Source organism: Hyperolius riggenbachi, chromosome 5 (assembly GCF_040937935.1).
Source record: "Hyperolius riggenbachi isolate aHypRig1 chromosome 5, aHypRig1.pri, whole genome shotgun sequence".
NCBI lineage: Eukaryota > Metazoa > Chordata > Amphibia > Anura > Hyperoliidae > Hyperolius > Hyperolius riggenbachi.
This window is the reverse complement of record NC_090650.1, coordinates 66,685,770-66,705,683: the sequence shown is the minus strand read 5'-3', so window position 1 is coordinate 66,705,683 and position 19,914 is coordinate 66,685,770. Positions and strand designations below refer to the sequence as shown.

At 42.9% G+C, this 19,914-nt stretch overlaps 1 protein-coding gene across 2 annotated transcripts; it reads right to left on the bottom strand.

Moving 5' to 3' along the window:
* Window positions 1-5,346: 5,346 nt before the first annotated feature.
* IDI1 (isopentenyl-diphosphate delta isomerase 1) lies at window positions 5,347-17,192 on the bottom strand. Of its 2 annotated transcripts, none has more exons than XM_068235818.1 (5): window positions 16,842-17,192; window positions 14,722-14,876; window positions 13,981-14,073; window positions 12,162-12,292; window positions 5,347-6,081 (listed from the first exon to the last, which is right to left on the bottom strand). In XM_068235818.1, exons 1-5 carry the CDS (start codon window positions 16,964-16,966, stop codon window positions 5,764-5,766), a joined length of 822 nt encoding a protein of 273 aa, XP_068091919.1. In that variant the 5' UTR covers window positions 16,967-17,192; the 3' UTR covers window positions 5,347-5,763. The 2 variants fall into 2 exon arrangements, with proteins under 2 accessions (XP_068091919.1, XP_068091921.1); XM_068235820.1 differs by having other exon boundaries at window positions 17,005-17,192.
* Window positions 17,193-19,914: the final 2,722 nt, after the last annotated feature.

Sequence of the window (19,914 nt, the reverse complement as noted above, 5' to 3'; positions counted from 1 at the left end):
TGAGTGATAGTAGAGCTCTGTTTTGTACCTTTTAGGGATATTACAGGATTTTCTCAAAAAATTAGCATATTGTGATAAAGTTCATTATTTTCTGTAATGTACTGATATACTTTAGACTTTCATATATTTTAGATTCATTACACACAACTAAAGTAGTTTAAAGCCTTTAATTGTTTTAATATTGATGATTGTGGCATAAAGCTCATGAAAACCCAAAATTCCTATCTCAAAAAATTAGCATATCATGAAAAGGTTCTCTAAACGAGCTATTAACCTAATCATCTGAATCAACTAATTAACTCTAAACACCTGCAAAAGATTCCTGAGGCTTTTAAAAACTCCCAGCCTGGTTCATTACTCAAAACCGCAATCATGGGTAAGACTGCCGACCTGATTGCTGTCCAGAAGGCCATCATTGACACCCTCAAGCAAGAGGTTATTAGACACAGAAAGAAATTTCTGAACGAATAGGCTGTTCCCAGAGTGTTGTATCAAGGCACCTCAGTGGGAAGTCTGTGGGAAGGAAAAGGTGTGGCAGAAAACGCTGCACAACGAGGAGAGGTGACCGGACCCTGAGGAAGATTGTGGAGAAGGACCGATTCCAGACCTTGGGGGACCTGTGGAAGCAGTGGACTGAGTCTGGAGTAGAAACATCCAGAGCCACCGTGTACAGGCATGTACAGGAAATGGGCTACAGGTGCCGCATTCCCCAGGTAAAGCCACTTTTGAACCAGAAACAGCGGCAGAAGCGCCTGGCCTGTACTTGACACTGGACTTCAGGCATTTTGGCATTTCCCTCTCCCCAGTCTTTCTCCAGACTCTGGCACCTTGATTTCCGAATGACATGCAAATGTTGCTTTCATCCGAAAAAAGTACTTTGGACCACTTAGCAACAGTCCAGTGCTGCTTCTCTGTAGCCCAGGTCAGTCGCTTCTGCCGCTGTTTCTGGTTCAAAAGTGGCTTGACCTGGGGAATGTGGCCCCTGTAGCCCATTTCCTGCACACACCTGTACATGGTGGCTCTGGATGTTTCTACTCCAGACTCAGTCCACTGCTTCCGCAGGTTCCCCAAGGTCTGGAATCAGTCCTTCTCCACAATCTTCGTCAGGGTCCGGTCACCTCTTCTCGTTGTGCAGCGTTTTCTGCCACACTTTTTCCTTCCCACAGACTTCCCACTGAGGTGCCTTGATACAGCACTATGGGAACAGCCTATTCGTTCAGAAATTTCTTTCTGTGTCTTACCCTCTTGCTTGAGGGTGTCAGTGATGGCCATCTGGACAGCAGTCAGGTCGGCAGTCTTACCCATGATTGCGGTTTTGAGTAATAAACCAGGCTGGGAGTTTTTAAAAGCCTCAGGAATCTTTTGCAGGTGTTTAGAGTTAATTAGTTGATTCAGATGATTAGGTTAAAAGCTCGTTTAGAGAACCTTTTCGTGATATGCTAATTTTTTGAGATAGGAATTTTGGGTTCTCATGAGCTGTATGCCAAAATCATCAATATTATAACAATAAAAGGCTTTGAACTACTTCAGTTGTGTGTAATGAATCCAAAATATATGAAAGTCTAATGTTTATCAGTGCATTACAGAAAATAATGAACTTCATCACAATATGCTAATTTTTTGAGAAGATCCTGTATAAGTGGTCCTAAGCCGGCATCCTTGGACACAAGTTGTTAAAGAAAATCTGTAATGAAAAAAGTTCCCCTGGGGAGTACTCACCTTGGGTGGGGGAAGCCTCCAGATCCTATTGAGGCTTCCTCAGTTCCACGGCGGTGGCGATGTAAATATTTACCTCTCGGGCTCCAGCGCAGGTGCAATATCCGCTCTCCCCACGAAGATAGGTGAAAATATCCAATCTCCATAGGGCCGCTCTACTGCGCAGGCGCCATGTCCCCTGCGCAGTAGAGAAGGCCCGACGGACAAACAATATTTTCGCCTATCTGTGTCAGAAGAGCTGCAACAGTGCCCTTGCTGGAGCCTGGAAAGGTAAATATTGAATAGGCTGACGGATTTGTCGCCTGTGCATTCCGGGAGCTGCAGCGAGACTGCCGTGGGACACAGGAGGACGGGGGAAGCCTCAATAGGGTCTAGAAGCTTCCCCCTACTGAGGTGAGTACCTCCCCCAGGGGAACTTTTTTTTCAGTACAGGTTTTCTTTAACTTTCTCCTGGCTGCAGGAATGAAATTACAAAACTGGTATGTTTGCACGGAGATCTTGGTGAAAATTTACCCCTATGCCTCTGGCCTGTGCTGGAAATGTGGAATTGCTGCAGGAACGCAAAACACATTTGGTGGAGTTGTGGGGATGTACAACTTTTTTGTAAGAACTTGTCCATGTTATTGGAAGATCAACCACTTTTCATAAATTACTAAGGAGGTGGCTCTACTTCCAGGTCCCATGTCAAAAATAAAAACACACAATATGTTACAGTCTCACCAAACACTGCCTCCCCCCCCAAATCTCACACTGTGCGTTGGTGATAAACAAACTTGTACTATATGTAATGGTTCTTAACCTCTGATAACAAAATGTAGGGGATTGTAGATACCTGATTGGGCTTGATTTTAGTAATTCTCAGTATTTGATTTGTTTGAAGAGAATCTGTATTGTTAAAATTGCACAAAAGTAAACATACCAGTGCGTTAGGGGACATCTCCTATTACCCTCTGTCACAATTTGGCCGCTCCTCGCCGCATTAAAAGTGGTTAAAAACAGTTTTAAAAAGTTTGTTTATAAACAAACAAAATGGCCACCAAAACAGGAAGTAGGTTGATGTACAGTATGTCCACACATAGAAAATACATCCATACACAAGCAGGCTGTATACAGCTTTCCTTTTGAATCTCAAGAGATCATTTGTGTGTTTCTTTCCCCCTGCAGCTATCTTCCACTGAAATGTCAGGCTGTTTCTTCCTGCAGAGTGCAGACAGCTCTGCCTGTATGTAATTCCTCAGTATGTGAAAGCCCAGCCAGCTCAGAGGAGGATTTATCCAGCTTGTAAAAGATAAGAGAGAAGAGAGAAGCTGTCCTAATCTAAATAATACACAGGCAGTGTGCACAGAGGGGCCTGGATGGGGGAGATGCATCACAGAACCACAACACTGAAGAACTTGGCAGCCTTCCAGACACAGGCTGACAAGTCTGACAAGAGAGAGATAAGTTCATTTATTACAGAGATGGTGATAGTAAAACGTGCTGCAGTAAGCCAGAACACATTAGAATAGCTTTTGGAACTTGTAGGATGATAAAAAAACAGGATGCAATTTTTGTTACGGAGTCTCTTTAACATGTCCTAGGGATAATGCACCATAGGGAAGTTTATAACAATTAGGTCTGCCCTGTCACTGGGGATCAGGGGCTTATTTATTTTTAATTTACAGTTACCTTAGTTCAGTTTTATATTCCTCACTTCCTTTATTTACCTGGAAGTCCAGATGGGTTGCTATTTAAAGGGATACTGTAGGGGGGAGTCAGAGGAAAATGAGTTAAAGTTGCCTGGGGCTCCTAATGGTCCCCCACAGACATCCTGTGCCCTTGCAGCCACTCCCCAATGCTCCAGCCCCGCCTCTGGTTCACTTCTGAAATTTCAGACTTTAAAGTCTGAAAACCACTGCGCTTGTGTTGCCGTGTCCTCGCCCCCCCTAATGTCACCAGGAACGTACGGCCTAGGCACAGACCATACTGGGCATGCCCAGTTCCCTCCTGGTGACATCAGTGGTAGCGAGGACACAGCAACGCAGGCGCAGTGGTTTTCAGACTTTAAAGTCTGATATGCCAGAAGTGAACCAGAGGCGGGGCCGGAGCATTGGGGAGTGTTTGCGTGGGCACAGGATGTCTGTAGGGGACCATTAGAAGCCCCGGGTAACTTTAAGTCATTTTCCCCCGACCCCCTTACAGTATCCCTTTAACTGCCTAAAATCAATAGCCTGTGAAAGATAGTTTAATACTAAACGTCATTAAGTTGTGGACATGCAGACTTTTGTCTGTTTATGGTTATTGTATTTTTTTTAAAAAAAGTTTGTTTTTTTAAAACAAAGTATTTGCGATAATTCAAGTTGTAGTGAGCTCCAAAATGTCTCCCAGTGCATCACTGCTGAATATATACAAATTAACCATTATCATCCTTAGAAGCTAAACACCTCCAAATCCGCAGGAATGCAATGATGTGTCAGCTTGTTCATTTGTACAGAGCCATAATAATCCAACATGCATACAGACTGTAAAAGGAGATAAAAGAAAACTATCATACCCTCATCCTCTCATAAGTTTCTGCTGTAAATATTAAGATTTCAAAGAGCAAAAATATAATTAAAGAAGTTCTTCAGCATTCTAAAAAATAAACAAGCTGACACTTACCTGGAGCTTCCATCAGACCCCTGCAGCTGTAATGTCCTGTTCCGTCTTCCTCCGATGCTCCGTTCCCCGCCACCAGTCTAAATCATGTGAGTAATTACACTGCGGCTTCGCATCTGCGCAGGAAGCTCCCAATGACGCGGGAACAAACACTATTCGTCTAGTTAGACGAATATTAGACAGAGAACAGAGCATCGGAGCCAGGACAGTGTGGGACATTACAGCTGCAGGAGGCTGATAGAAGTCCCAGGTAAGCGTCAGCTCAGTTTTTTAGAATGCCACAGAACCCCTTAAAAAAAAAAAAAAAAAAAAGTGTAAGAAAAGTAATATTGTATTGAAGTTAATCAAAAACAATATATTTTAAGTGATTATTTTGTTTGTAAATGTGCAGAATATGTTATTTTTATAAATTAGGTGATAATACGTGTATGAGAAATTGTGAATAGAACCCAATTTGTAATTTTTAAAGTACTTTTTACATAGAATATTTGTAAATGTTGGTTTTAGGTGCCCTTTGAGTGTATGACCTTCTATATTTACTTTTTTTTTTTTACCTTTTCTACCCAATAAATGATTTAAAGTACAACTGTAGTGAGGATATGGAGGCTGCCATTGTTTATTTCCTTTTAAACAATACCACTTGTCTGTCTATCCTACTAATCCTCTGTCTCAAATATTTTTAGCACTAGACCCTGAACAAGCATGCAGTATATTAGGCATTTCTGACATTGTCAAATCTGACAAGATTATCCACTTGCTTTTTTCTGGTATGATTCAGGCACTATCTATCTATCTATCTATCTATCTATCTATCTATCTATCTATCTATCTATCTATCTATCTATCTATCTATCTACTCTCACTACAGCTGTACACTAATGCAAAACACAATTGAATAATAATAAAAAAAAAAAAAAAAAAAAAAAAAAAAAAAAAAAAAGCTAAAATCGCAACCTGCACAGGGCCGAAAACTCAAGCTTTTCCACACAGAAGTACGCCTTCAGCCTGAAGATTTTTATTGTCTCAGGTGAATAATGCCATTTTTAGTGTTTCTCAGCTCCCATCATGAACAACTAAACTTTGCTTTTATCTTTTACTGAAGTGTTTCTCTGACATACACAAGTTTTATAACCTGTAATTAGTTATCATTGAGAGTTATACTATGGTCAACTTACGGTGAAAGAAGGGGGGGTGCTTAGTCACAAGTGGTACAATATAGTCACACTTTCATGTCACAGGTCAATTCATATATCCCTAAAAACTGTATGATAGTTTTAGCCAGGGGATGTAAGTGGTTGAACAGCTGAACTTTGTACGTGCAATTCATGAGAATTCATAAGTCAATGTCCTGAAAATCCTTATAATAAAAAAAAAAAAAAAAAAAAAGTAAGGCTAGAGGGAGCTCGGCCTTCACATCCGATGGATTTTTTCATGTTCTTCAAAAGATTTCAGATTTTCCAAGTTATCCCACCACTTGTAAAGGAAAGTGTCTGCAATCAGCTGGAACCAGGGGGTGACCTTCCCCTCTCCCCGCTTGGCCTTCTCTAGTAACTGTGTGAGCTCCTCCTTGGTCACGTAACAATGGCTTTTAATCTCATTAGGATCTGGATCAAGAGAGACGTCCTTCTGTACAAACAGGATGTAATCTATCTCATGCTCACCCCAGACACCGTCTGATTGGGCTTTGTACTGAATCCGTGTCAGGTATCGCAGCTCATCTGGAGTCACCTGCAAAATGCAAGGAATAGGTTAAAGTGGACCTGAACTCAGAATTTACTCTCTGCTCTGAAAGATACGCAACAGCATATTAACCTTTATAGAAACACTTTTTTTTATACATCGTATCCAAATCCTGCAATAAATATGCATTGCATGAACTTCCTGCTTTCATGGAAGAAGACCTGGGGTTGACATCCTGTGTTTAATAATTAGCTCTCTGCCATGGCAGAAGAGATTCCTGAGCTGACTCAGCTAAAGGATGAAATTATAACTTGTGCTTAGTCATAGATGAGGGGGAAATTAGACAGGCTAAACTCTCTAAATATATACAGGGTGCATTTCTCTAGGTTTACCTTCTGTCCTGTGCAAGTTCGGGTCCACTTTAAAAAGAGTAGGTGCACAGTGCGATTAAGTCTATGTTGTTATTTAGCAGATGTTAGCTTACTGTAGCTGCATGTCTCTTTAGAAATCAATATGCAATCGATTGTAAGCACATCTGTTGGTACCCACTTTATCCTTGCTGGGTAATGATGGCCACCACCATAGGATGCAGTCAGCACATCAAATGTAGAGGGGGGGGTGTAACTTACCTCGGGTGGGAGATGCCTCTATATCCCAATGAAGCTTCCCCCATCCTCCTCAGAGGGGACCCAGCGCTGGCAGCCCCTGAAAAACCCGCCATGTGCAGGCGCCGTAGAGCCCGCAGCAATATATACCAACTGCACTCCTGCGGAAATAGCCAGGCCCGATTTGGTTCGCTCTACTGCGCAGGCGCGAGTTGCCTACGGCATAGAGCAGACTCTGCTATTTCTGACGGAGCCTACTGGAAAAGCAGGAGCGCAGATAGTAAATATTGAAGTGTGCCATTCGGGAGCCACCAGGACTAGATCCCTGAAGCTTAGGAGAATGGAGGCAGCCTCATAAGGATACAGACCTCCCAATCAAAGTACCCCATAGAGGCACTTTTTTTTCTCTGACAGATCCTCTTTAAAACACCATTTTCAGTACAATTAATGTTTCTTAAAGTGGGATTATACTTCCAAAACTAACATTTCAGTAACCAGGGTTATGGACCCTTTGGAAAGAAGTTACAGCTGTCAGGCAGGGTACACACTTGACTGGTTTCGTAGGCGTTTTCTGCACAGAAAAATTGAGAACTCATGTTAATCAATGGGATAGTTCACACTTAATATGATGTTCGCGCACAGAAAAAAAAAATTACATTCTGCATCATGATTCTGCATATTTTGTCAGTTTTCCCTATTACATTAGCAGCTGTAAAAAAAAAAGTGCGCGTTTTCCTGCATAGAAACACACTTGGTGTGCAGAAAAACGCACGCAGAAAACTGAAAGACAAGTGTGTTCCCTGCCTCAAGAAAAAATGACAGTAGTTGTAAATGTAAAACAGTAAAGGGTGTGGCTATGGTGTAAACCACAGTTACTAGAGGGCTGAAGTCTATCCCTCCCCCCCCTTAAAGCTGTGTACACACTTGAAAGATTAATTAAAGATCACAGACAAAATTTACCCCCTTCCATGTAGTATGAGAGCCATACTGTACACAGTCTATTGAGCTAAACTCCCCATCAGATAAAAAATCTTTGCAAGATGCTGCACACAATGATGCTGTATACATGCAACAGATCAGTATCTGCAAAAGATCAGTTCCTGCAAAATGCATTCATAGTCTGATATCTGCAGATCTCATACACTCCTTGTGTTATGCTGGATACACACCATGCGTTTCCGCGTTCGTTTGCGTCCGTCGATACGCATCGATTCGATTATTTCCAACATGTTGGATTCACGTTTCGATGGATTGTTAGGTTGATTTGCCATACTTTACATGGCAATCGACCTAAAAATCATCGAAATGCGTTCGGAAATAATAGAATCGACGCGTATCGACGGACGCATTCGACGCGGAAACGCATGGTGTGTATTCAGCATAACAGGGATTCACCTGCAGATCCATCCTGGTGGATCTGATCTGCAGATGAATGTCCAATAAACAAGCTGTGTATGAGATCTGCAGATATCAGACTGTGAATGCATTTTGCAGGAACTGATCTTTTGTTTTCAATCATTTTTATTAAGGTTTTAAATTTTAACAGAGCATGTAAAACAGTGACATTTTCGTAACAAATAGTATGTACATAAGTGAATAGACACTCATGTGTAAGAGAGGAAAGCTGTTGACAAGGCATTACGATAAAGTTATAAGTTTACAATAACAGTTATTAAAACAGAGTAAAGCAGCCAAGAAACATGAAAACATTAATTGCAGTGGAAACAAACGTTACATGTTAGTGATCTCATAAGGAATAACCAACATTTGTCCCCTCGTCCAGGTAGTGAAGGTATGGTAATAAGCATTTTGTGTGCGGTGCATGGGGAGTCAGGAGCCACCCATTCATGAAACCTGAAAGGCCGGGTGGGGTCCGACTTCCTAATGCTGCGTACACACTGGCGACTATGGTCGTTTGAAACAGCTCATTAACGATCGTTCCGCCGACAATCGGGGAAAGAACTTTACCCAACGATCATTAACACGAACGACAAAAGAACGACATCGGGAAGATGGAAATATCCAACCTGACGGATCATATCTACCGACAATCGTTGGAAAACTATAGTGTGTACAGACATCGGCCGAGAACGATCGTTACAAGGGCCAATGCGCCTGCGTTGGATTCTGCCCAGCTTCAGTACTTCCTTTGTAGCGCAGCCGTAAAGATTGTTCCATTGCCTATTTCAATTAAACTTTGTTTTCAAGTTTAACAATCATATATTTGTATCTATTGTAACTCCATGTTAGTGTTTTTTTTTTAATTTTATATAAATATGTACGCAACATTTCCTTCTGATCGTTCTTTTCTGCGAGAACGATCGTTACAATGTGTATGATGATCGCTGCATCCCATCGTTGCATTCCAATCTTTCCAATATCGTTCGTCTGGTAACTATCGTTCCTTGCAAACGATAGTTATCGCAAGTGTGTACGTACCATTAGACTAAAGATTTCTAAGCTCAGTTGGCCTAGTCACCTGCGTGACTAAGAACTATCTATTTAGTACATGTGTTGGGGGGGGGGGGGGGGGGGTATATTGTGGGAGGGTCGTAGCTTTACTTGGCTGTTTATAGAAAAAAGGGAATTAGGTCAATTAAGACTATTAGTCATATAGTGGATGGAGGAGTATTCATAAAGTGAAAGTACATAAAAGGTGGGAGAGGAAAGTGAAGAAGATGAAGGAGGAAGATAAGAGGAAGAAGTAAGAAGGTGAAGAGGTAGGGGACGGGGAGTGATCCACTTTAAGGCGATGAGATATATAAGGTCCTCCAACTATGTTGCTATACAGTCAAGTCATTTCAATCCATTTTTCGCAGTCCGGACCATAGAGGTAATTTATCAGGGGATGCCATATTTTAATAAATTTCTCCATTCTATTTTCCACTCTGGCTCTTAGTTTTTCAAAGAATAAAATACGCCCGAGTCTGTTTTTAACCTGGTCCACTGACAATGATCTAGTGTTCCAAGCGGAAGCTATAGTGAGTTTGGTAGCTATAAAAATATAATTGACTAGGGAGTTTTGGGCATATGATAAGTCTGTGTAGGGAAGACTCAAAAGGGCATGTGCCGGGTGTTTAGGAACATGAACATGGAGTAAGGATGATATCCAGGTACATATCCTCATCCATAATCTCCTAACTATTTTACAGGACCACCAAATGTGACCTTGAGTGCCTAGAGAGGGACACCCTCTGAAACAATTAGGGGTACCAGACTTTTTGAACTTGGCCAGTCTAGATGGTACTAAATACCAGCGAAAGAGTACTTTGTAATTAATTTCTAGCAAATCTGCGTTGATAGAGGTAGCAGGGATGTTATTCCAGATAGCTAGAAGATCTTCTTTATCAATTGATATATTAAGGTCCTTTTCCCAGTTTTGAATATAAGCTGGCATACTAGCGCTACGATTTGATACTAGTTCTTTGTAGATTAAGGAGATTGTTCCAGGAGATAGTGGGTCTGTGGCGCAGATTTTTTCAAAAGCAGTCCGCGAGAGAGGAGAATCAGAGTGTATAAGATGCTGTCTGACAAAGTGGATAATCTGGATATAATGAAAGGTTTCAGAAAGAGGAAGTTGGTTCTGTTCTCGGAGGTGTGTAATTGAAAGAGGACCTGAAGCTGAGGATAACTCGTGTATCCTAGTTCGGTGATTGTTTGTCCACCAGAGATATTGTTTCGGATTAGAAATCGCTGCAGGGAATTCTGGATTTCCCATAAAAGACCCTAATGGCCTATGTGGGGAGATTAGTCTAGCAGAATATTTGCAAGAGTCCCACGTTTTAAGGGAATGCCTAATTATAGGGTTTTCTATCTTTTTCCTAAACTGGGGAGACATCCATAGGAGATTACTTACATTGGTTGGTTGTGTTAGGTGATTCTCTATGTCTACCCATGAAGGAGCAGTAGTATCTGAGTGCCAACAAGTCAGTTGAGCAATTTGGGCCGCCTGATAGTAATGTGAAAGATTTGGGACACCCAGACCACCCTCAGTCTTCAGATTGTATAAGTATTTTTTATTAACCCTTGGTCTTCTAGGAAACCAGATAAAGTCAAGTACTTTTTTCTGTAAAGTGGCCAGAGTGGAAGGAGGAAGTGGGATTGGAAGAGCTCTAAAAACGTAGAGTAGTTTGGGTAGGAAAGTCATTTTAATCGCCGCTATCTTCCCCAACCAGGAGATAGAATACTTCTTCCAGCATTCTAATAATGAGGTAAGTTCCTTGAGAAGCCCAGAGTAATTATGTTGAAATAGGGTCTCATAAGCATTGGTAAGAAAGATTCCTAGATAGGGGAGTTTTTGTTGTTCCCAATGGAATTCAAAAGTGTCCTGGAGAGCCTGCATCAGGCGAGAGGGAAGATTAATATTTAAGGCTTTGGATTTGGTTGCATTTATTTTAAGTCCTGAAACAAGGCCATAATGATTGAGTAGGCTAAATAATGTGGAGAGAGACTTAGTGGGACGTGAAAGACAGACTATCAGGTCGTCGGCGAAGAGGGCAATACGGTGTTCTTTCCCTCCTAAATTTATGCCTTTAATATCCGGGGAGTTCCTGACAAGTATTGCGAGTGGCTCAATAATAAGAGCAAATAATAATGGGGATAGTGGGCAACCTTGTCGGGTTCCCCTTGTAATTGGAAAGGTGGAGGATTTAAAGCCATTGTATTTGATAAAAGCTGAGGGGGAATTATATAGAGCTTTGACCCAAGTAAGAAAGTGATTACCAAAACCCCATTTGCTTAATGTTTGTATTAAGAACGCCCAGATACTGATCTTTTGAATGTGTACAGCATCTTTGTGTGCAGCATCTTGCAAAGATTTTAATCTGATGGGGAGTTCAGCTCAATAGAATGGCATGTTATTGGTCCATTTAGTTACGGAGCGCTGTGTTAGCTCCGATGTTATTGTTATGACGTTGTTAGCCACGCCCCGTAGCGTCATATGACGCTGTGCGCTCTGATTGGTTCTCGGGCCACCAGACCAATGGGATGATTAGTGATGGAGCTGTGCGGAGAGCCTCGCTTGGACATAGGCAGCGATGTGTTGCGCTGCAGGCATGTAACGTCTGGCTGACATTTGCATGTTAGGCTGGTAGTTTCCCACTGAGTCCGCCTGCACGATCTGGTAAGCTGATTGGCTGTGATGTAATTTGATTTTATTGGTGCTACTGACACATTGACACTATTTAAGGGGTGTGTTTTGTGATGCATGGTTATGGGCTTAAAAAAAGGGCTTGAGACCTGAAACAGCGGGCTGTCGCCATATGGCCCCATGATTTTATCCTTTTTTGAATAAAAGAGCGTATTTATACTGCAGTGCCAGCCTCCGTGTGTTGAAAGCTCAATAGAATAGACTGTGTAGAGTATGGCTCTCATACTACATAGAAGGGGTTAAAATTGGTCTGTGATCTTTCATTAATCTTTTAAGTGTGTACACAGCTTTAGTCTCTCTGGACTGCAGAAGCTCCTGCACAGCTTCATCAGCCTGAATGTGGCTTCTGGATACAAAAACAGCACAAGACTAACCTGCTCCATTGGTATTCCCAGCTCAGCCTTCAGCCTGCGTTGTGCTGCACGCCGCACTCCTATCGCATCCGCTTCTTCTGTCTCCAGGGGGGTATTGAGGGGATGACTGCAGCAAGTGTTTGTGAAGCAACCTAGTAAAAGCCATGAGTACAATACAGGGGGAAATCAAAGAAGAGTTCTCTCACACATACGGAATAAAAATAACATAGAAAGGAAAAAATAAATCTGGACAAATACATAAAATCATGTAGCATAACACACATCATCTAAGGGCAAACAACTGACTACAATTGATATGTGACATAGGGCTTGATGCACTATACACCAGTAAATTTGCAGAGTGCATATAGTGCCGCTAAAACTGCTGGGTGCCAACGCCATAAGAACACCACCCGTTAACACATTAGTGCCACACCCATTACTAGGTTGCTGTGGTAACATATGGCATAACTCCTTACCATAGTAACGCACATAGAGGTTGATTCACAAAAGCGTGATAACTGCTATCATGCGATGTGCGGCTCGCAGTGCTTATCACGTGCGCGTTTTAAGTGAAAAGCGCACGTGGTCATGCGATCACCTTCGCTTATCACGTGAACTAACGCTGTTTGCGTGATAAGCACTGCAAGCCACACCTTGCGTGATAACTGCTGTGATGGCAGTTATCACCCTTTTGTGAATCAATCTCATGGTACCATACCTATGTGCACAACGCTAATAGGTTAACCACTTCACAACTGAGGGGTTTTACCCCTTCAGCATCCAAGCAATTTTCACCTTTCAGCTCCTTCCATTCATTTGCCAATAACTTTATCTCTACTTATCAGAATGAAATGTGTTAAAGGTGTTTTTTTTATTATCACTAATTAGGCTTACTTTGGGTGGTACATTATGCCAAGAATTTTTTTATTCTAAATGTTTTTTAATGGAAAAATATGAAAAAAATTGGAAAAAAATCCTTATTTTTCAGTTTTCGGCCATTATAATTTTTAAATAATGCATGCTACCGTAATTAAAATCCACGTAATTAATGTGCCCATTTGTACCGGTTATTACACCATTTAAATGATGTCCCTATCACAATGTCTGGTGCCAATATTTTATTAGGAAATAAAGATGCATTTTTTTTCAGTTTTGCATCCATCATTAATAAAAAGCCCATAATTTATAAAGTAACAGTATTATACCGTCTTGACATACATATTGTAAAAGTTCAGTCCCTAAGAAAACTATTAATGCATTTTTTATAATTGTAAATTTATTTCATTGTATTTTTTTTACAAAAAAAATAAATGTTGGTAACTATTGGGGAGTGTGGGAGGTAAGGGGTTAATTTAAAATGTAAAAACAGGTCTTTGCATTTAAAAAAAGTACTTTTAGATGTAGTATTTCTATTTGGCCACAAGATGGCCTCAGTCTTTTTTTTGTTATATGTCCTGTAAGCGAAATATGTATGCTTACAGGAAGTGTACTGAAGATGGGAAACTTTTATTTATTAGAATGATCGTGCAGCTTCTCATAAAAGGCGCCGATAATTGCTACGGGGACTTAGATCAATGATTAGGAATTGCTTTCTCATTCATTGATCTCCTGGCGGGCAGATGGCAACATGAACGAGCGCACAAATAAGCGGGAGCGCTTTCAGCAGTGGTAGCAGCGGGAGTACGTATATTTACTCCCCTGGGCAGTTAGATGAAGTCTGCAGGGGAGTAGATATACTGTACTGGAGCTGTGAAGTGGTTAATGGTTGGTGTTCTTGCAGCATTAGTACTGGTAAAATTGCGCTCTCTCCCTCCCCTGCCGCCGGCAGTATACAGACCTGGGAAGGTGATTTTAGCATCTGACCTCTGTTGTAGTAGCAGTTTATTTTCTGAGTTGAATAGGAAAACGCTGAAAGCTCTGTGCAGCAAACCTGTGAAAATAGAGGTGCATTTCAAAATAACAATCCTATAATATTGGAAAGCATCACATAATGCATGCAATATGGGTAATATGTGATTTGCATAACATGCTTATGCTATCAACACAACGTAATGTAAATACACCCCAAAGTATGCTCTATGGCTGCTCCATTATCCCTTGCTCCCTCTGACGTCACCAGAAGTACTGCGCAGGCCATACTGGTCCTGCGCAATACACTTCTGGTGACATCAGCGGGAGGGCATAGCTGCGCAGTGGTTTTCCGACTTTAAAATTGCAAATTCTGGAAGTTAACCGGAGGCGGGAGCATTGGTGAGTGGCTGCGCGGGCACAGGATGTCTGCGGGGACCATTGGAAGCCCCAGGTAAGTTCAACTCTTTTTCCACTAACCTCCTACAGTACTCCTTAAAGTTACAATCAGCTGCTGTGTCCATGCAAACCCTGCTTCACCCCTCCATTGTGTGCCACGTGTTCGGCCTCCTCTCCTCCCCATAGCAACAGGTGTGTTGCTCTGCTTTAGCACAGCATGGCATCTGTACAATGTTTGGCTCCTGAACTCCCCCCCCCCCCCCACGAGGTGTCTATTTATGAACCCTTTAGGTGACGTGTGTGTGTGTGTACCCACTTTTAGTTATCTTACCTTTGTCAATATTTACATTAAGGTGACAGTTCTTCTTGGTATCGGCTCCAATCTTCTTGTCATCTTCATCAAGCAGAATGCACATCTCTGCCAGCAGCTGAACCTGCTTCTCATCCAGGGAGTCAGTGTCTACCTCAGGCATGGCTGCTAGATATCTGAAGACAAAAAGCAGGAATAGTCTTATATTTTATTTATTTATTTATTGTATTTATAAAGCGCCAACATATTACGCAGCGCTGACATTATGGCTGGGTTCACACACAAAAAGGTATCCAGTACTGTCAGTTTTTGATAGTTGGCATCAGTTTTGTATGACTGTGTTCACACATAGCAGGTGTACATTTCCAGTCCAGTCAAGTAAACCTCTCCAAAACTAACTGAACAGGACATGTACACCTTTTATGTGTGAACCAAGCCTAAGACAGTTGTGGGTAACATGGTGATCAACTGACAACACCTTTCCCTGCCAGGGAGACCTCCTGTGTAATGCTTCAATGCAAAGGTTGCCTCTGGGAGTCCAGATATCCCTCTACTGCCAGTTAAACATTCAGGTACATTAACAAGCATCTGCAGACGTGTGCATGTGTAGGAATAGCCATATTCTACTGTAAGATCAGTTACAGAGGGGAAATTGTGTAATTAAATCCTACTCCCATACCTTCACAAAGAATGAGTCCTCCCTTTCCACAATTACAAATACTCTGACGCTTAAATAGTGGCCATGTGACTTGTGCTTTCCAATGTAAACTGCTGGAGGTAGTAGCACACAGGAAGACACAGCAAGATACTTTCTCCCCTCAGACCTTTGACTGTTCTCCTGGATGAAAGTTCTCTACTCCAGGTTCAGGTCCTGGTGTCTCCATCCAACCGCGCTGGCATTCTCCTTGTGGGGGGAGTCACCTATTAACCACATTTTCTCTACAAGGCAATTTTTGCACACATGGGCTCTATTCACAATCACACATGCAGTAAGAGATTTTTTTACCACCAGTGATAATTTCCAAATTTTTTTCCCCCACTCACTAAAAAATTTTCCGCATGTTTACGGCATGCAGGAACAATGCGTAAAAAAAATAAATTGGGGAAACATTCGTTAGAGAGCGAGTGTGTGTGTTTACCGCACCTCCGTTCAGGCCTCATTCACGCTTCCGTGCGCATTTGGAAGCGCATATGAAGTGGCGACACACAAAAAAAAACGGCAGAAGAGCATAGACAGCCCTTCTGCCGTTCACATCTACTGTGCTACGCAGCAATACGATGCACGATGATGTGCTTGCGTACTGCTGCCTGCATTTTGCCCTTAAGAGCAGAGCTGACCCATCACCGTCAATGGATGGGATCAGCAGTGCAGATGGCATGCAATCGTACGCGCTGCGTTCTGATCGTACGGCCATCTGCGCTAGTAGATGTGAACGAGGCCTCACTCATAATTTCTCCCGGAGTGCATGCTTGCAGCACTCTGGGTCCCCGGCGGGCATACTCACAAGGTGCCCAAGACATCCTGCAGTTTGCCTGCCACAGAGTGAGCGGTCTATTGGCTTCACCCTGCACCGAAATTTGTCCGCCGGCCATTTCAAATGTACGCCATTCCTCAGTAAGCTAATATGTTTTGCAAAGAAGTGCCCATCCACTGACAAACACCCACAGCACCCAGTGTTCTCCCAAGTCACAGAAAAAGAATAAAGTAGTAAGATTTTGATAGAACACTGGCTGCTGCCATAGTCTCATGTCACCATCATTAATACATATGTAGCTCCCTATAGCAGGGTCCCCCAGCCTTGTCCTCAAGCGCCACCAGCAGAGCAGGTTTAGGGGAAGTCCACAGAGAGAGCACTGCTGAGACACTGATTCCCCCAGCTGTGAATGTACTGTTGGTGGGCTTTGAGGGCTGGGTTGGGAAGTATTGCTCTATATCAGGCATGGGCAAACTTGGCCCTCCAGCTGTTAAGGAACTACAAGTCCCACAATGCATTGCAGGAGTCTGACAGCCACAGTCATGACTCATAAAGACAAATGCATTGTGGGGCTTGTAGTCCTGTAACAGCTGGAGGGCCGAGTTTGCCCATGCCTGCTCTATATTAACATCCAGCATTACATTACGTTACCCCGGCTGTGCTCACCTGCTGCCCCGCACGCTGCAAACACTCTGCCGCACTCCAGCACTCAGCACACGAGTAGAGCTGGAACTAACCAATAAAGAGCGAGCTCCACTTAGCAGACCCGCCCCCAGAGCGCAACACACCATCTCTCCGCCAATTACAGCCTAGCACCACCGCGTCTCACCATCTGCTGATCTCGCCAGTGCGCTGTGTGCCACAGGCTGCGGGCAGACTTCCTGCACCGGGGGTGCTGCGACCGGAACTGAGGCAAGAGCAGCGCTCAGCAGCGATACCGAATTCGCAGCGGCCTAGCATAGAAGAACTGCAAGCTAAACCCCTTCCGTCACCTCCGCGTCACTCGCATGTGAGAAGACCCGCCCAAGGGGCTGGAGAAAGTACACCAAAGCACGCCCCTCCCTTTGTATAATAACTTCTACACTTGTCATGCTGGAAGCGGAGCAGTGTACCACGTGACAGGAGCTGACCTTCATAATACTGTGCATGCGCAGTTCCAACTCGCTGACAGTTCTATAAACTGGAATAGTTCAACAGTGGGCATGACATAAGAAAATGCTTTCCTACGAGAGGATGTTATTGTATTATATTGTAAGGAAGCCTGTGGTGACCCTATGTTGAAAAAAATATTTACCTAAGAATTGGGGAGCTCTTGGAACCCTTCTGAGAACCCCACTCCCCTTCATGCACATTTGCAGAACCCTAAAAAAGAGGACATCACACCCTGAAAAGGAGGACATCGTACTGAGCGTGCCAAAAGTGGGCGTGGTCAAGCATAAAGTGGGAGTGGGTGGGGCCAAATATACATGACCTTAGCAGTGGTGTAAATGGTCTGCCGGGAAAGTTTGAGCTCTGCCGTAGTGTACCCCAAAAAATAGATGTAATCTGACAGCATTTCATCAAAAGTACGCGTAATCTGGTAGAAGCTCCTCCAAAATACAAATAATATGGCAGTGGTTTCCCCAAAATAGACAAGGTGGCAGCAGCAGTTCCCCCAACATACACATAATCTGGAACCAGTTCCCCAAAATACGCAAAACCTGGCACCGGATCACCCAAAATACACATAACACCCAAAATACATGTAATCTGGCAGCAGTGGTCCCCCAACATACACAATCTGGCAGCAGTTCCCCAAAATACGTAAAATCTGGCATCAGCCATGCATGCCCCTAACATACACAATCTGGCAGCAGTTCCCCAAAATACACTTAATCTGTTAACAGCGGTTCCCCATAAATACAGATAATCTGACAGCAGTTACCCCAAAATAGGTACCCCCAACATAGGTAGCCAGGTCTATACAGTGGAGGAAATAATTATTTGACCCCTCACTGATTTTGTAAGTTTGTCCAATGACAAAGAAATGAAAAGTCTCAGAACAGTATCATTTCAATGGTAGGTTTATTTTAACAGTGGCAGATAGCACATCAAAAGGAAAATCGAAAAAATAACCTTAAAGATAGCAACTGATTTGCATTTCATTGAGTGAAATAAGTTTTTGAACCCCTACCAACCATTAAGAGTTCTGGCTCCCACAGAGTGGTTAGACACTTCTACTCAATTAGTCACCCTCATTAAGGACACCTGTCTTAACTAGTCACCTGTATAAAAGACAACTGTCCATAGAATCAATCAATCAAGCAGACTCCAAACTCTCCAACATGGGAAAGACCAAAGAGCTGTCCAAGGATGTCAGAGACAAAATTGTAGACCTGCACAAGGCTGTAATGGGCTACAAAACCATTAGCAAGAAGCTGGGAGAGAAGGTGACAACTGTTGGTGCGATTGTTCGAAAATGGAAGGAGCACAAAATGACCATCAATCGACCTCGCTCTGGGGCTCCACGCAAGATCTCACCTCGTGGGGTGTCAATGGTTCTGAGAAAGGTGAAAAAGCATCCTAGAACTACACGGGAGGAGTTAGTGAATGACTTTAAATTAGCAGGGACCACAGTCACCAAGAAAACCATTGGAAACACATTACACCGCAATGGATTAAAAGCTCGCAAGGTCCCCCTGCTCAAGAAGGCACATGTGCAGGCCCGTCTGAAGTTTGCCAATGAACACCTGAATGATTCTGTGAGTGACTGGGAGAAGGTGCTGTGGTCTGATGAGACCAAAATAGAGCTCTTTGGCATTAACTCAACTCGCTGTGTTTGGAGGAAGAAAAATGCTGCCTATGACCCCCAAAACACCGTCCCCACCGTCAAGCATGGGGGTGGAAACATTTTGCTTTGGGGGTGTTTTTCTGCTAAGGGCACAGGACAACTTAATCGCATTAACGGGAAAATGGACGGAGACATGTATCGTGAAATCCTGAACGACAACCTCCTTCCCTCTGCCAGGAAACTGAAAATGGGTCGTGGATGGGTGTTCCAGCACGACAATGACCCAAAACATACAGCAAAGGCAACAAAGGAGTGGCTCAAGAAGAAGCACATTAAGGTCATGGAGTGGCCTAGTCAGTCTCCGGACCTTAATCCAATAGAAAACCTATGGAGGGAGCTCAAGCTCAGAGTTGCACAGAGACAGCCTCGAAACCTTAGGGATTTAGAGATGATCTGCAAAGAGGAGTGGACCAACATTCCTCCTAAAATGTGTGCAAACTTGGTCATCAATTACAAGAAACGTTTGACCTCTGTGCTTGCAAACAAGGGTTTTTCCACTAAGTATTAAATCTTTTATTGTTAGAGGGTTCAAAAACTTATTTCCCTCAATGAAATGCAAATCAGTTGCTATCTTTTATTTAAGGTTATTTTTTCGATTTTCCTTTTGATGTGCTATCTGCCACTGTTAAAATAAACCTACCATTGAAATGATACTGTTCTGAGACTTTTCATTTCTTTGTCATTGGACAAACTTACAAAATCAGTGAGGGGTCAAATAATTATTTCCTCCACTGTAGGTGTCCCCAGTATAAGTAGTCATGAGTATAGTTGTCCCCAGAATAGGTAGCCAGGTGTATAATGTCCCCAGAGTAGTTAGCCAGGTCTATAGATGTCTCCGGTACAGATGGCCAGGTTTTTAGGTGTCCCCAGAATAGTTAGGCAGGTCTATAGGTGTCCCCAGTATATGTA

Excerpts from the sequence above, each read along its gene's own strand:
- IDI1 (XM_068235818.1), bottom strand. The coding sequence starts at position 16,966 with ATGGTGTGTTGCGCTCTGGGGGCGGGTCTGCTAAGTGGAGCTCGCTCT. Across the intron at positions 14,074-14,721 it reads TAATGTAAATATTGACAAAG|GTTTGCTGCACAGAGCTTTC; the intron begins GTAAGATAACTA and ends CTATTTTCACAG. Across the intron at positions 12,293-13,980 it reads TGCTAAAATCACCTTCCCAG|GTTGCTTCACAAACACTTGC; the intron begins GTCTGTATACTG and ends GGCTTTTACTAG.